The sequence below is a fragment of the Thamnophis elegans genome, chromosome 3 (genome assembly GCF_009769535.1).
Source record: "Thamnophis elegans isolate rThaEle1 chromosome 3, rThaEle1.pri, whole genome shotgun sequence".
Lineage (NCBI taxonomy): Eukaryota > Metazoa > Chordata > Lepidosauria > Squamata > Colubridae > Thamnophis > Thamnophis elegans.
Window position 1 is genome coordinate 80,533,360 of NC_045543.1, and position 18,181 is coordinate 80,551,540.

Genomic DNA, 18,181 nt, shown 5'->3' on the forward strand with positions numbered 1-18,181 from the left:
CATGCAGTTCTTGTGGATTTTATGTTGTTCTAAATTTAACAAGATTAGGTACATGCAAAATATGGAAGAGTGATGGAAATAAAATGAAACTCAGTCAAACTATTGACTTCTGTACTTAATTATGCAGACAAGAAAAAGGAAATGAAACAATAAAAAGGTTTAGCTGAGAAACACTAGACAACAATGAAACGTCAACACACATTGCCTTGTTACTGACTCAATTTTATCAACACAAAATAGTTTAAGAGGAAATGTTGCTGATGTATAGTACAAATCTAAGTGTTTTTGAATGAACAATGTAATCCTTTACAGTGAATTTGTATCCCAGGAGTACACAGAACCATATTATTTACGGAAAAGTCATTGGAAATAATGGACATAAACTAAGTTATTTATTGACTGTAAAAGTAGGAATGTGATCTGTAGATCCTAATAAGATTCTTAATGAGATTTTTTAATCAACTATTTGTGGAAAATTGATACATCTTTACTGAAATCCTAAGCCCATGGATACATCTTTCAGTCCTACTAGCACATTAAAAAGGGTGTTGGTCCTTACCAGAGATGCCTCTTCTCATAGGGTGGAAGTGGCATCCAGGCTGGATTGACCTTCATCCACTCATTGCGAGGACTGAGCCTGACAGTTAATTGAAACCATGCCACTGTCACTAGGCAAAGCCCAGTTCCGACGAAGGAAGTCAGACTCGATGCATCATCCCCTCCTGAGATCCAGTCCGTCAAATGCCAATCATCTGATGCAGGTAAGTACTATATTGAAGTCTAAAACAACAGTCAGCCACAAAAGAAAGGTACATAATAACCAACCGCAATGAGATAAAAAAAACTATAACAAGGAAAAGTTAAACAAAGGAACAAGTCCTGCCCTGGGAGGGACTGGATGCTACCTCTACCCTATGAGAAGAGGCGTCTCAGGTAAGGACCAAAGACCTTTCTCCATAGTGGTGGAGGTAGCATCCAGGCTGGGGCGTACCAAAGCAGTATCCGTCCCTCGGGTGGGCTTATGACTGGTTCTGCCGAGTGCCAGTCCTGTGGACCGACTGAAGCACCCGCTGGCCGAAAGCTGAATCCACAGATGCAAAAACGTCCAACTTATAATTCTTGATGAAGGGGGACGGGGTAGCCCATGTCGCTGCCCTGCAAATCTCCGCCAAGGAAGTCTGGGCCGCCCAGGCCGCCGAAGCAGCAGCACTCCTTGTAGAATGTGCGGTCAATCCGCGTGGAAATGGAACAGAGTGGGATTGGTATGCCGTAGCTATATAGGCCCGCAACCACCTGCTTATGGTGGCGGATGAGCCCTTCCTGCCCAGAGATGACAGTTGGAAAGATACGAAAAGTGACTCTGAGGATCGAAAGGGCAGAGTTCTTTTCAAATAGATCTTTAGACCCTAACCATCCTCACGCCAAGGTGTGCCACTTGTGTTCCAAAGGGTGAGCAGGACGGGGGCAGAAGTTGGGTAACACAAGTTCCTGTGCTCAGTGGAAACAGGAGCATACCTTGGGAATGAAGGAGGGATCCAGCCGTAGCACCACCCGGTCTGGATGGAAAACTCACAGGTCTTCTCTGATTGAGAGGGCTTGTAGTTCAGAGATCCTCCTGGCGGAGGTAATGGCCACCAGAAAGGATACCTTCAGAGTCAAGAACCTAAGGGAAGTTTCTCGAAGGGGTTCAAATGAGGCTGAAGTAAGAGCATCCAGGACCCTGGGTAAATCCCACGATGTGCACCGCTGATAGTTTAAGGTTGAAAGCCCCCTTAAGGAAATGACGTGCCGTGGGTTGTTGGGACAGTGAAGGGGAACCCCCACAGGTCAAAATAGATGAGATGGCTGCCAGTTGACGCTGGATGGTGTTAATGGCCAAACCCTTATCTAAACCGTCCTGTAGAAATTCCAGGACATGCGGGATGGTGGCCCTAATGGGGGCAAAGGTCTTACTATCACACCAGGAACAGAAGGACTGCTAGGTGGAATTGTAGATTCATTCAGTGGACGGATGACGGGCGACCTGGATCGTCCGGATGACCCTGGAAGAGAAATTGTCCCCTCTCAGGATGCTCCGCTCAAACGCCAGGCAGTCAACTGGAACCACTAAGGATCAGGGTGTTCCAGCGACCCCTGGCTGAGGGAGATTCAGTCCCAAGGGATCCTCCGGGGCCTGACCACCGAAAGAGTCCACAAACCAATGCCTGCGCAGCCAGTGGGAGTGACCAGGTTCACCTCCGCCTTCTTTCCCATGATTTTCTGGATGACACGAGGCAGGAGAGGAAGCAGGGGAAAGGCATAGAGGAGGCCCGGAGGCCACCTGCATCTCAGGGTATCCACCCCTTCTGATCGCTGAGCCAGGAACTGAGAGTAGAACTGAGAGAGCTGGGCGTTCTAGGGTGGTGGTGAATAATTCGATCACCGACATGCCAAATCTGTTCACAATGTCCCAGAAGATCGATGGGTGCAGATGCCATTCGGCACTGTCCATAACCTCACGGCTGAGCAAGTCTGCCTGGACGTTCGCCACCCCCAAAGTATGCTCCGCGGTGAGAGACAGCAGGTTCCTGCATCTTGAAACATTTATAACGAATAAACTTGTTTAATTTTTTAAGATCAAGGATGGCTCTCCAGCCCCCTGAGGACTTGGGGACGACAAAAAGTATAGAATAGAATCCTTGGCCGTGTTGGTCTGCCAGCACCAGCTGGACTGCCAGTATGTCCAAAAAATGTTGAATTGTCTCTTGCATAAGGCGTCATCGAGCCGGGTTGTTAGATAACGGGCAGGCCCTGAAGAGTCTAAGCGGGTTGGAGATAAATTTGAGGGCAAGCCCTGAACAAACAGTAGACCCAAACATCGGAGATGGTTCTATCCCATTGATCAGCGAAAAAAGCCAATCTGCCTCCAATGGGATAACTAGATGCCGGTAAATTAGGTCCGGCGGTAAAAACATCCCCAACCCCTGCGAAAGGGGCGCTCGGAAGTCTTACCCCTTTGGTAGCAGTCTCACTGCCCCCTCTGCCTAGAGGAATATCCTCCATGCTGCCTATACCCTTGGTTTCCGTAGTCCACCCCCCGAAATGATGAACCATAATCTTGGCTCCAAAAGGACACCCCCCCCATCTTGGCCCCGAAAGGAAGACCATCTGGGATAGGGAGTGGTGTGGGAGAACCCATTCTTGGGCACCGTAGGGAGAACCTTCCTCTTTTCCTTGTTCTTGATGAGAAAAGGATCCAATGCGTCTCCAAAGAGAGATTTGCCCTTTAATGGGGCCGAGGCCAAACGGCATTTGTGGCACACATTCGTCTACCATTGGTGAAGCCACAACAGTCTGCGAGATGCCACAAAAGATGCTATTGCTCAGGAGGCAAATCTGGAGGATGAGAGGGTAGTATCAGATGTAACCTGAACCGCCGCCAACAGTTTGGCGATATCCTGATGAGCACAAAGGTCTGCGATGGGGATATACTATTGCAGGTCCTTCAGCCAGAGAAGACAGGAACGGGTGAAGAATGAGACAGTGGTTGAGGCCAGGACTGCCCATGCTGCTGCCTGGTGGCCAAGCTGCAGAGTGAGATCTGCTTTTTTGTCCTCTGGTTTAAGGACATCTTCTGGAGGGCCTGGCATATTGGCTGAAGTATAGAGGGCAATTACCGGGGCATTGATAGCTGGGATCGACAGGAACTGACCCAAGTCATTGGCCACGTTGAAGAATTTGTTGTCAGAAGCTGATGGAGTCGGACCCGAGGTAGGAGCTTCCCACTGACACTGCACCAGGTCAACGAAGATCTTTGGGGTAGGTAGTTTCTGATGGAGGAGCCTGCTCGGAAAACAGGATGTCTGCGGACACAGTCGCACCGTGTGTGTGTGTGTGTTGCCGGCTGTGTGCTGCTAGAGGAGGCAGAGATGGAGGCAGTGGGGGGGAGGAAGCTCCCACTTGTTCCTCCACCACCTGGGGAATGCTAGCCTCGGCACTAGTCTCCCTGCTAACGTCTGTTGCTTCAGAGGCTAAGGTGGCCGCCATTTTGGCAGGAGAAAGGGTGCGCAAATACAAAAATGGCACTTTGCGCCTTTTTTCCAACAGTCCGGGTCACTGAAGCAAGTTGTTTCTCTTAACTGCGCGCCGCTCCGCAAGCTGAATTCCCCACTTTTGAAGGCTCGGGTCGCTCCGCGTTAGCTGAAAGACGCTCATGTGACTATCAATCAATCAAAGCTACCATGGTTTGCCGCTCTACTGCAAGCAGGAGCGGCGGAGCATTTCCTGGCGTGATAGAATGTCCAGAGCTCACAGGGGAAGCTGACAGGTCCAGAGCGCAAACGGAGGAGGACTGGTGGCGAAGGCAGGGGCGCGCTGCGGCGGTGGGCTTGAAAGATGCGAACCTCGCAGGCAATTAGCAATTCAAGCCACTCTCACTTTTTGAAGCCGCAAAAGAGCACTTTAAACCACCTTCGGCTGATAACGCCATCCCGCCCTGAAAGGGCTCAAAGACACCGACCCACAAAGGCTCTTTAGCTCTGTGAGGAGCTTTAGTCAGTCAGGGTCACTCCTGTATGATGGAATTAATCAAGACGATCTCTGTACTCACAAAGGCAATATCACAACTATTCCTCTCAGCCTAGGAACAAGGCGATGATGCATCCATCCTCATTGAGGGACTGAGTCGGAACTGGGCTTTGCCTAGTGACAGGGGTGTGGTTTCAATTAACTGTCAGGCTCAGTCCTCGCAATGAGTGGATGAAGGACCCAGCCTGGATGCTACCTCCACCACTATGGAGAATACCCTTTTTCTTTTAGTAAGCCTTTAAAAAACATAAACACTCATTGACAACCTGCATTTTCAGGCGCATATTGTAAAAAACAGAGATTTATGATAAAGCTCCCAGTAACCAACAATTTAATGTGTAAACTATGAACTTGTAAAGCTTTCTTACAAATCTAAAAAAACCTCCTACATTTATTCCTCATATACTGAATATTGCATTAACTTCTTAAATATCAAACATGTAATTATGTAGAAACCTGAACTTTCTGAACAATGTTTTGTTTTGTAGATACTTTTTCTTCAGTTACAAAACCTTAATTTAGCCAAATAGAACCTCTACACTTCTTCTCCAAATTTCTCATTCAGTGCTTGGCCCAATTTTAAAAATTACTTTTGTACAACCCTTATCAAACTATCTTTCTGAAATCTGATATAGTTTATAGTACAAAGAAAACTTTTCTACTATAATTCTTTCCAATTTCCAAAATACAGCCAAGTTCCAAATGATTTTCTGATCATCACTTGATTTTGAGTAGGCTAGTTTTAAAATCTCTGTATTATTTTCTAAAACCAATTAATCTTTATCCACAACTAAATATCTATTGCTTCGGCAAATTTCAGCCCATTCTGTATCTACGTTTATACTTTTCCCATCCTGCTCAGACATACATGTAGAATTCTTTTAGATTGTGTTCCAAGTCAGTGGACGATTATTACTTTCTTATTCTTTTAGTGTATGGCAGGGTGACTAGATTAGTGAACTAAGAGATTGCTATAGTGTACTTAAGACTTCAGTAAGGCATTTGATAAAGTAAGTGATAGCCTCCTTGATAAAACTTAAATAATATGGGATGGATTATGTCAGTATCAGATGGATTCACAGTTGGCTGAACATCTGTAGCCAACACATAATTCTTAATGGGTTTATGTCTACAGCGAGGGAGGTAAGCAGTGGAATATCACAGAAAGATTCTATCTTGGGTTCAATACTCTTCAGCATTAAATATTTAAATAAGAGAATGTAAAGGATGCTCCTACAATCTGTAGATTACACAAACCTAGGGAGATTTCTAACATCCTAGAATCTTGGTTCAAGATTCAAGTCTTGATAGACTTGAACACTGAGCTCTATCTAACGTAATGTTCAATGGTAAAAAAAACAATGTACGGTTCTGCACTTAAGGCACGAAAAACCAGACATATAGGTACAAACTAAATGGTACACAACTTAGCAGTAATGCTTGTGAAAACATTACGGAAGTCTTGATGGACTTGAACCAGAAATATGCTGAACTGGGAAAAGAGGCAATATAGTTTAATGCTGTATCAATAGAAATATATGGCCCAGCGAAGTGCAAGTATTGCATTATGTTACATAGGTAAGATCACACCTAGAATAATGTTCCCAGTTCTCACTGCCCCATTACAAAAAAGACATTGAGAAAGTGGTTAATAATTGGGAGAGGAGAGCAACAAGAATGGCAAGAGGCTTGGAGGCTCAATCCTACAAAAAGCTGAAGAACCTAAGAACAGACAGCTAAAGGGAGAAAGGATAGCAGCCTTCCAATACAGGGAGATGTGTCACAGGGAAGAAGGAGTAGATTTATTCTCCAGTGTACCTAAGATTAAGGTAAGAACCAGATACTAGAATACGGACAGAGAGAGATTGAAAATTAAAATTAGGACGAATTTCCTGACTATGGGAGTTGAGCATTGAAATAGCTTGCTTTCTGAAGTTGTAGGAGAGTGATACAACACAAGGATTCATGCATTGGGCAGGAGGTGGATTAGATGACCTTCAAAGTCCTTTCCAATTCTATGATACTATGAACTGTTGACTAAGGCCAAATTCATATGCGAGAAACAGCACAGAAAAAGAGCTAGATGTAGCACATACGAGGGAAGCAAAATATTTGGCAGGACGGGCAGAGTTTGAGATACTGTGTTTCCCCAAAAATAAGACTGGATCACCCAACATGGGCAAATGCATAATGAAAAACTAAACAGCAGCAGTGAAAATATCAGAAGATAGGTTTCAGTGAAGGGAAATAGTTTGAAGGACAACATTATTGTCTGTGACTGTTTAATGGGGGTAGAAGGGAGTAAGGGACATCTTTAGAGAAAAACAGGAGATGGGATCCAAGGAGTTTCGGTAATAGGAAGAGAGAATGAATAGGAATAACTGAGAGGGTGGGGTCGAATGTGTACCGTAATGTTTGAAATAGGCATCTTACTGTAAGGAGTTTTAAGCAATCAGGTGAATCATATTGCCTCTTTGGAAACCTCACATTGGCTGGGAGGAGTCATAGAAAACTAAATTGACATAACTCTATCAAGAAAAAATAAATTAATAAACAATAATGCTATAGAATGTGCATAGCCATTTTACATTTTTCACTATGGCATTTTTTAAGATGCCTTTTCAGATAATGCAACATAACGGTGCATTATACTGAAATGAATCAAATGTAGGATAAGGAATAGCAGAAGCTGGGGGTGAAGGGACAAGATGGAGCAGCCTAGTATCCCTGTGTGATCACAATTTCAATCCAAAGGGGGGTTGCTGCCGGTTCAGTCATACTGGTAGTGGAATTCAAGCCTAGGTCACAGAACCGGCAGCAACCCAGGCCTGCCACGTCCCCGAACCAGTTCCCTCGTCACTGCTGGGCCACTGCTATTTTGTTTTTTAGTGACTGCGCATGTGCAGTTCACTGTAAATTGTTCTGCTCATGTGCGAAGCATGCACAGAGTGCATGCGGGTTGTGAACTGGTAGTAAAACCAGCAGCAACCCACCCATGCTCCAATTTCCCTTTGAAGTGTAACTCAGACCATTTTAAAGAAGAAAATACTAAGACTATTGTAATATCATCTGATCACTAGATTCCAGTATCCTTCCCCCCCCCCCCCCCGGAATTCTTTGGAACAAGAAAGAGGATAGAATAATATCTTGTCCCTTCCTGGCCTGATGGAACTGATTCTATGGCCCTGATTTCCCTGAGATGAAGGATCTCCTGTTCCATGAGAGCCTTCTTGACTGGGGAGGTGGGGGGTCAGGCATTGGATGAAATGTCAAGGAAGAGTGGATATGAATTCTAATGTCAGACCTATGCGGCTCATTTGAAGGACCTACTGGTCTGAGGTGATCTGCTCCCATTGGGCGTGGAACAGCTGTAGACGCCCTCCTATGGGAGCCATCTGCTGATGTTTATTTATATCATCTGAAGGGTCTGGAAACGGACCCTCCACGATAGGAACATTTGGAGAAGGACTGCTGGCGGCCTCTGTCATGAAAGGGCTGACGGTCATGAAACCTATCCGTGTCCTGGTTAAAGGAACGTTGGAAGGAACCAGAGGTAGAAAGCTGTTCCGTGTTCCGAAAGGGTTGCCTCCTGTAGGACTGGAGCTCCTTGCAATATGACTTCTTATTGACCGAAGGCATGACCTTCTTTTTGTCCTTATTTTCAATGAAGACGGGATCAAAGGCCTTCCCAAACAACTTGCCGCCCTTGAAGGGGGCAGAAGCGAGCTTCCACTTGGAGCGCATAGCCAATGTCTGAGTCATAAAAGGCATCGAGTAGAGATATTAGAAGCTAGGGATCAGGGTGCAAATTTGGCAGCGTTTAAGGTGGCGTCAGCAGTGTACTCTGTGGCCGTAATGATCTTGTTAACATCCTGCCTCAATTTGGTATTCCCGGCTGGAAGCTTAGCAAGAAGCTGCCTTAACCATAGTAGTGCTACCATGGACAGGAAGGACACAGAAGCGGAAGTTTTAATGGCCCAAGCTGCCGCTTGATGAGTTTTATGGCAGGCATTTTTGGCTCTCTTGTCCTCTGCCTTGAGCCTCTTTAATAGCTTGGGGGGGGAGCACTGAGGAGGAAGTGAGTGCCGCCACTGGTGCATCCACGGGAAGCAGTTTCAGCAGGTCCTCCAGACTCGCATCCACTGTGTACAGCTTCTTATTATTACCACTGGGAGTAGCAAGGGTACCAGGCTGTGCCCATTGCTTTTGCACTACATTTAGAAATAATTTTGGAACTGGCACAATTTCCTGTGTTGGTTCTGGCTCCTCAAAGAGTCCCTCACTGAGGTCCTCGTGAGCGGGAACAACCGGAGCAGGGGTGCTGGTACCCAAATGGGTCAAGGCTTTAGCCTTGTTCAAAATAGTCTTGAAATGAGCGTGCTTGAACAAGCCAGAAAAGGCAGGTTTGTCTGAAACAGCAGCCTCTTCCCTGGAGAATTCGGGCTCAGGGCCCAGACTAATGTCCTCCTCCCAGTCCGAATCCTCACTAGCCAGAGAGGAGTATGGAGACTGAGGTTGCTTGGCCTGAGAAACCTGCTGAGCAGGCTCTAGACCTGGGGGTGGCTGGGTTTTGCGCGGGCGCTTGGCTTGCTGCAGCATTCTGGCTTCTATCCTGAGAGATGGCCCTGGCAATGACATCTTGCATCTCTATGGATAGGTCTGGTCCTGATCCTCCAGAGGGCGTCCCCTAGATGGGAGCTGAATAGCCAGTTGCTGGGGTGCAAAGGGACCCACCGGGACCGACTCTTTCTCAGGGTCGGAGGGGCATGCAAATAGATCAGCTTGATCGGCCATTGAGGGCCCTGGTGAGCCCGCCATGGCCATGGAAGCCGCAGAAGAAAATTCCTGGCCATCATCTCACTTTCAGACACCACATTCCCTTGTCTAGTTTGGACCTCAGGTGGATGAACCCCAGGGGAAACCGGCCTGGAAGACTGGGCTGTTGTTTTTGGGCCTTGGAGAATTGTTTTTCCAAGGCCTTCTGGCATCTCAGAGCGTCTCTATCTAGGCCTGAACCCTGCTTGGTCCCCTGCCTGGAATAGGGCTTGCTTGCTCTAATTGCCTCTCTGGCTGCCTTGCCAGCTTGTCTGGTACAGGCCCTGCTGGTGGATGGGCCCGGCTGTGGTTTCTCAGGGGCCTGTTCTGCCACGGCTGGGTGTGGGGTGCAAGGGCTAAATTTAGGACTTCCCCCCACTCACCACCTTACAGTTGGGAAGGTGCCTTAGCGCTCTAGCGAAGAGACACTGAAGGCAAGGCTCAGCAGTCCTTGATGGCAATGAGCAAATCAGTGCAAGCTCTGAAGCTCCCAGCATCCACGCAGGTCAAATGCTGTGGAGTGCGACCTCGTAGGGCCACAAGCCTCCTCTGCCGCCCACTGCAGAGTTGCATTGGTTAATGAAGAGAAAACCCGCCAGAATGACTGGTCAGGAAGGCTCCTGGCGGTGACCTGCAAAAGACAGGCAATCAGGCAGCTGCGGCAATTTTTGTGGCAAAAACTAGGTCAAACAAAATGGCGGCCGTCACTTTTGTCCTTCTCAAAATTGCCATGCAACATGCGGCCCCCTTAAAATGGCCTCTTGCACTCATTGGAGAGTCCCGAGGCTCCGCGCAAACTGCCAGCTCCCTTAGAAACGCAGTCCGAAGCAGCGAAGGTCTCAGTGGGGGGAAAGATAGCAGCGGGATTGCTGCAATCGCGCTGGCATCGGCACTCTGACCCATGCGCCTCCACCAACAGCTGCCTGCAGCCTCACGGCGCCCGAGCAAGCCCAGGACACCGGAGAGGCTGAAAGTGGTGAGTTCCAGGGAATTAAGGGGGAAACAACTCACCAAACCTGCTCACAACAATCAAAGTAGAAGGAAAGGAAAAAAGGGAAACAACCATTTATTACTTACTTAATAAATGTAGTGCTTTATTTAACAATTGTGGCAACAAAGATCATAAAATGGGGCAAAATTCATTTAATGATTGTCTCACTTAGCAATAAAAATTTTGGCTCAATTGTAGTTCTATGTTGAGAAATATTTACAAAAATTGAGACTCTCAGAGCATGGTTTTATGGATCATTCATGCAGACAGGACCAATTTGTTTCTTTTCTTAATAAAGGGGAAGAGTTCTGTATTTCTCCAGTTCCTGCAATTAGTTATGCCATAAAATTTTGCCATTTTCCAAATAAATTTCAATAATTCAATGCACCTACAAGCAGCTCAGGATTATGCCTAATTGAAAAAAAATCACCATAAACAAAATTGGAATAGCAGCAACAAATACATTAGTTGCAGAACACCTGTCTCCTTTGCTGAACAAGATGGTGTAGCCTTTTGTATTAGCAAGGAATTTTAGAAATTATAGTCTATATATTTGGGGCCCAAAAGGTTGGAAAAGAACTGTTTTACAGACAGAGCTTTTGAAATGAGCCATTAGCTGTGGTTTCTGAAGGCTGGCTCATTATTCTATTTAAACTATTTTCATTTCTCCCCTATTTGTTATTTTATTTTATCTCGTATTTGTAAGCCGCCCGGAGTCCTACGGGATTGGGCGGCGTATAAGCTTATTAAATTACGAATTAATTATTCTATTATTTGGGAAAGTGTCAAGGTGGAATTATGAAGTCAATAATGAAGGACAAATGTCTTTCTACTTGTAAACCAAAAGTTATGGAACTGGAAGATGTAGATATCTCCTAAATTGACAATATGAATTACCAAAAAGAATGGAGTCAATAAATCAAAGAATTTCGAAGAGAAGTCTCTTTTATTTTCATCAATACAAAAAGTATCCTGAATGTGTCCAATAATCCAATGGCAAAAGCCTATGTTAATATAGTGTACAATGTTTTTTTTCTGATTGGAATACTGGTAAAGGATTTCTATAACATGAGTCTAACTATATATTAACAACAGCACTTAGATTTATATACCTCTTCATAGTGCTTTACAGCACTGGGTAGTTTACAGTGTCAGCATATTTTCCCCAACAATCTGGGATCTCATTTTACCAACCTCAGAAGGACAAAAGGTTGACTCAACCTTGAGTCAGTCAGGATCTAACTCCTGGCTGTGGGCAGAATTAGCTTGCAATACTGCATTTTAACCACGGCACCCCCATGGCTTTGAACTGACATGTTTCATCCAGAAATGTTACAACCAGAAATGTAAACAAATTAAACAAGCTATTCACTTCTTTGTTTGTAGGGCCTAATGTTTTGCACAATGAAATACTGGATAGCCTACAAAATTGGGTTTGATGGCAGCTGTCTGAAACTTAATTGTAACTTTTAAAACCCTTGAAGTTAGGACTTGACTATCCAAGAATCTGTTGCTTTCTTCTTCAAATATTATTGTTTTTACAGTATCTCATCTGATTTTTAAAAAATTCCTAAAAGTTTTTCCTAAAGTCACAAATACTCACTGAACCCATTTGTCCACACATGTAAGAAAAGTTTTTTTCTTATGTTGTTCTCCAAGTACAAAATGTACTTCATCCAGGTATCTCTTGGTGGTAAGACATGCCACTAATGTTCCCTTTTAAATAATATTTAAATTCTACTGTTCTACTTTGAAAGTTTTATTTCAAATTATTTATGCAATGGTTTAGTGTTTTTAGCAAAAAGATGTTCCAAATTATTAATAAATTAACTATTCAGATTATAGGATTTATATAATGCATTTTAAATGGGACCCTAATGGTGCTTTTCACATTAAAGATCTACACCAGTTCAGCTTCAACAAAGATCTATTACTGTACAGGCTGCTCTCAAACCATCATTCTTGGATTCTTAATATTTTAGTTGAGAGTCTGCAGATGGCTGTCATCTCTGAAACATTACCCACATTTTTCTATTGATTTTGTCCTGAATTTCAAGATGACTTTTCTTATGTTTTTGTATACTGAAGATTGTATACTGGAACTCTAGTTGATTTAATAAATGCTAAAGGTCATTACCCTTATCATGGATTGCTATTAAAAAAAAAGAATAAAAAACACTAAGTTCAATAGCCTTTACTTTCAATGATCAGATGCTTTCAAGAAACTGGGTACGTATTTCAAATTATGGTTCCATGTATATAAAAGCTGTTGGGTGCAGCACCACCTGACTTTGGATGATCTAAAAAAATGTAAAGCAGACTCTGTTTGCATTCAGAGATATGAGACTACCAGGAAATCCCAGGACTATAGGCTAATCTTGGGAGTAAAAATAATTCAAGATGACAATACAGTACAACATTAACTTCCATACTATTGCCAAGGGAAAAAACATGGATGTGTTCACATATCATGAGTAGAACCTGACTAAATAAAATCATTATTTTTTAAACAATGAAGAGTATTGTAGACTCAATAAAATGGCTTTCCTTTCTTTTTATGATCTATGTTCCTTCTGAATGTGGATCAGGATATAAATAGATAAAGTTTTTTTTAAGTGTTGTTTCAACTCCCTACTTTACTTTGTAGTTCTGCTATTGTTTGGTAGCTTCCCATCCAATTAATGGACTAGGTTTGATCCTGCTTAGCTTGTTAAGACTGCCCAGGGTCAGTTAGGTGCTGCCATTTAGCTTCAGTAAGTCTTAAGAGAAAATAAATGTTGGAAACAAATGATAAATAAATATTCCTTTATTAAATGATGACTGGCATATAGGTCTTCTGCTGAATAGAATCCATGTCAAATGCAGCAGATAAATAACATTGAGGAAAGGGTAATTTTTGGCTTACTCTCCAATCCTAAAATATCTACAGTACTTGGAGTTGAGGGAAGCATTTTTTAATTTCTGCAAAGTTGTTCTCAGATTAACATGTCTGACACACAGACTAAAAACAGAGTGAATATTGTATGTTGTGTTTTAAATCCAGCAGGCCCAAATATTTTCAGATGTTTGAAGAAACCCTTAAAAAAAAATTTAAATTTTCTGTTCCTCACAAAAAATCTTAACAGATTTCTGAAAGGAGCCTATTTTTTAAAGGAGCCTATTATAGTTCTAAATTTACTTGCAACTTATTGAATGTCAACTCCATTTGTGTAACTACCAGTTTGCTGACAATAGTCTTAATCTACCAACCTTTGCAAAGCTTAATTGGAAAGCTCTGTACACATATAATTGAAACGTTGATAGGAAAGTTGGTGGGTTTAACAGTGGATTTGTTAGTTTTTAGGGGGGGGGAACCCAAGAAAACTGTAATATACTATAAGAAATTGGCTGCATGGACCTGTTTAAAGACTCATTCCTATTTTCCCCCCTAAAGAGTGGCAAGTGATATATTTCTAAATGAGGCACACTATTATAGAGTCAAGATTTTAAATAGCATAGCAATATGGATATTATTCTAAAGAACAAAACTCCTTATGTTCACAATGAAAACAAAAAATCTACTATTTATATATCAAATCACCTGAGTTTATTAATAATAAAAAACAGACACTCAGAGACATCTGATTGTGTTACAAGACATCCTTGACATACATATGGTATGGGTTAATTCCTCAGCTATGGGTAAACATTAACACTCATAAGGAAGATAATAAGTTTCCAAATGGACTTTCCACATATCTCCCTTTTTTCCAATCTGAAATTGTACCTAAAGGCTATATTTTTAATAAATCTGCAACCAAGGAACAAATATCTGATAATGTTGATCTGCATTCCTGAACTTGGCATCCTCCAGACATGTTGGGATTGTAATGTCCAAAATCCGCAGATACCCAACAAATTTTGAGAGTTGTAGTGTCATCACTGAGAAGGCTGGCGTGGACTGGTAAAGAGTAGAGCAGTAACTTGCCCCAAAGGTGTTATATTCTACCTGGATCTTCTTGTGACAATACAATGAAAGGTTCAACTTCTTTATTTCAAGTCTGCTTACTCTTGACCAGACTGAGTCAATGGAACCCAAAGAGCAAAGGTTCTTTTCTTTGCACTATTATATTCTTTTTCTACCCATAACAATATGAACTACAGAGTAGAACTTACATAAGAAAAGACATTTATGTTGCTGAGCAGCCCTGAATGCACAGTTTGTTTTCTCAGCTACCCACCATTTTTCATTTTTCTTAATGGAAAAGTCCCTTAGACTGAAGAATGATTTCTGGGTACAAAACAGAGGCAAGCTTCAATAAAGCCACAAGCTCTTTGTGAGGTTCACACATGGCAGTCAGTTTTATAACACCACGCCTTCCAAGCAAACAGTGCTGCAGACATTTTTTTTCCCAAGCCATTATTCCTAGTCACAGCCTCCCCCTTTGAATTAATTACAATGCCACAGCAGGACATACCACCTGGACAATGTATCTATCTCCCATGTGTCTTTAAGGTGGCTTGAACCCCCAAATGCCAACAGCTCCACTGGTTCCTATTCTCACACCTCTCTAGCTCGCCAATTATAGGTGTCCCTGATCTAAAGTCTTCATCTTTCTGTACAGGTAAAAGATTTCCAGATTCTGGCAGAAGGCTGGATCCAGACCCTTGCTTGCCTTCTACCTAATCTGCGTTCAGATCCTGCTGCCTTTCAAGAAAAGCCACAGTTCCAGGGCAGAGGAAGGAAGGACTCCAGGCTTCCTGAGGCGGGAGCACATACTCAGAATCCTGCAGTCTGAAATCCTGTCCCCATCAATCCTAGAAGGCAGCTCCTTCGTTCCAGCTCTTTATTTCGGGTCAGGCTTGCCAAAGGCGGATTGGGGGTTGTTTTTCCCCTCCTTGCTCTCTTCGCATTCCCACAACAGGCGTTTGCCGCCCATCTCTGCCCGAAGCTCGGCATCTTGCTCTACTTCTCCTCTCTCCCTTTTCACCCAACCTCGCCTTTTTCTCTCCATTTTCGGGAAGGCGTCCACTCCACACGAAACCACCCACAGCAAGCACAAGCAGCCATTCGACTCGCTGCAGACACGCTGTTTGCTCGGAAAGGCAGGAGGAGACGGCGGGCAAACGCCAGGAGAGGTAAAGGGCCGAGGCGGCTAAGGCAAGGCATCCCCGCATCTACACACCTCGCTCCTACGCCCCGGATAACGCATCTCGTTATGGATGGAGATGGCACAATCCCGTTGCAAAATTAAATAAATAAAAATAAATAAAAAAATCAAAGAAACGGGAAGGGGTTGCAATTCTCCCCTTACGGTCCCTCCTCAGCCTGCCGTTTGAACACACCTTTCAAGCCAACAGACCCAAGTTCTGATTTTCTACAGCAGCAGCTGGCTTGGCTACAGCCACGATGTGCACAACTGTACGGGAATAAATCCAAATACCATTCGACCACTATCCTTGGGGGCGCTCTCGTGTGCACACACATACACACGCATCAGCACACCCAGGATCACCCCTTTCTTCTAGGGCTATAGGTAGACCTCCTCCGGCGCATTTATGCCATCCTCCTCTTTCATTTGGGACGAAGGAAGATTGGCACGGGAGGGGGGGTAGGAAGGGGAAGGAGGGGGAAAGCAGCTGCCCAAAATGGGGTGACGCCGCCGCCGGCTAAATCTTACCCAACAGCAGCAGCTTGAGTTCTCGGCGGGCGTCCCGCTTGTCTCGGCGGAGCTGCCTCTCGATCTCATCGTTGATCCTCCTGGCTTCCTTGGCTTCCTCGCTCAGGCAGCACGCCATGATGGACTCCAGAGTCATTCTTCCGAGCTGGTTCAGGCGCAGCCCCCACCCCCACCCCCCGAAAAACACGCAGACCCCCGAGCCACAAAGCCGCGAGCGCCAGAAAGCCCTCCCGCTCCTCAGTCGGAGCGCCCCTCCCGTCGGCAGGCGCGGGCAAAAGGCAAGGCGAGCCCCGGGGAGAACCCTAGCTGCTAATACGTGGAGACGCCCGGGCACCTCCGCCCCGGGCAGGTATCCCCCACCTACAATTCCCCAGCAAGCCTGCCTTCGGAAACCCTCGCCGCTTCCGAGTCCTCCTCTCCCTTCAATCCTGCGCCAAACCGCGGAGAAACATCCGCCCAGGCAGAAGCAGCAGCAGAAGCAGCAAGCGCGCTGCCCGGCAGAAAGCAAAAGCGCCCTGCTTGCAAACAACCCCGCTTTCCAACCCCTCCCTCTATTCCTGCGCTGCCGCCGCCTCCTCCTCTCGGTTTCCTCTCCCGACCCTCTGGCAAACCGCGCGGCTCTTCCCTTCTCCGCCTGGAAGCCTTTAACGGCTGCGCCCGAAGCCGCCCTCCGCTCCGAGCCCGTCCATTTCCTTCGATTTCTCCCCGCTCCCCCCCCTCCCGCTGCCTTTTCCCGAAGGCGGCGGCTCCCGAGAGTCCCGCGCAGGAGACACGGCTTCTGTCCTGACCCTGCGAAACCCTCCGGACTGCTTCTTGGAAAGTCAACTTCCCTCGCTAGGGAGCCTGAGGGCGAAGAGATAGGGAGGGGGAGAGATGGCTGCGCTTGCTTGTCTTCGAAGGCGGCGGCAGCGACAGCCAGGGAGGGCCAGCTCTTCCTTTCTCGGTTCCGCCTTTCCTTTGGTGTAAGAAACGGGGGTGGGTACCGCGGGAGGCGGGGTGGGAGGCAGAGACTGGTGCATATACAGTGCAGCCAGATGGATTTCAGTAGCTCAGCTCTCCGGGCGTGGTAAGGCAGGAATATGGCGGATCTTTTCTCTTGCTTTCTGTTCTGCGCGCACCCCCCTCCCCCCGAAATGAAATCCCAGGGAAGTGGAAGCTTCACACACCCCTCTTCGCACTGCAGCGCCCGCAGTCACAGAGGGAGGACCGAGCCCTTTCTCCCCACCCCCGCGAGGGGCTGCAAGTAATGCATTGCTATGGGCGTCGCTATTATTCTCTAGGGCAGGGGGCTGCCGCTTGAGGAAACTCAAAACCTTTGAATTTTATAGTTTTAAATCTCGCCTCCCCTTCTTCAGCTCTGTATTCCTTCTTCTGCCCTTTCCACGATATTGTGTGTATGGCGAACCTTCGCTTTCTCTTATTTTTAAAAGAATCCGGGACGTTGTTGGGAGAAAGCAGGCTTAATGGATCAGGCGAAGCGGAGATGAATTGCGTGGGGATAAATCCGGTTCTTCAGAAATATTATGTCTGTGGTTAGAGGAGCGTCACCAAGGGAATTGCCTATTATTTTTATATTTGTTAGATTTATATCCTACCTTTCCTGCTCCAGGCAGTATGACTAGCACTCCTATGAGATTTTCTGACAACAACCCTGTGAGATAGGTGGATTGGGAAACTGACCCAAGATTACCTGGTCTGAGCACAGCTTTTTTCTCAATGTTGGGAATAATAGTAATTGAACTTCATTGGTTCATTATTTATTATATTTCCGGTGAGTAAAACAGACTTTATGATGTTTAAATCACTCCACTTACCAGATGGTGAAAGTTTAAACCAGACCATTTCCATATCTGTTTTCTTCTATGGTGACTGTAGCTGAGGACCAAAGTTGTAGCTAAGGCCTACCCTATATGCAGTTAAGATTGCCAAACATAAATCACTACTGAGTGGACCTAATCTGCTTTACTTTTTTCTCTTGGAAACTAGAATCCTTCAAATAACCGAATGAAGATAATCAGAGTATACAAATGCTTACTTGAAGATTATGTCTCCAGAAAGAGTTGTAGCTGTTTTGCTCTCCAAAATCTTGGTCTGCAAAAATTAGAGACATTAGAATAATCTTAACACCCTCACCATTGTCAACACTTAA

At 45.1% G+C, this 18,181-nt stretch overlaps 1 protein-coding gene across 1 annotated transcript in view; it reads right to left on the reverse strand.

Moving 5' to 3' along the window:
• LOC116506135 (guanine nucleotide-binding protein G(q) subunit alpha) overlaps nucleotides 1-17,184 on the reverse strand; it is a 91,937-nt gene extending 74,753 nt beyond the window's left edge. The window contains exon 1 of the mRNA XM_032213787.1: nucleotides 16,033-17,184. Coding sequence (XP_032069678.1) covers nucleotides 16,033-16,168 — 136 coding nt within the window. The 5' untranslated portion in view covers nucleotides 16,169-17,184. The remainder of the gene's footprint in view (nucleotides 1-16,032) is intronic.
• Nucleotides 17,185-18,181: the final 997 nt, after the last annotated feature.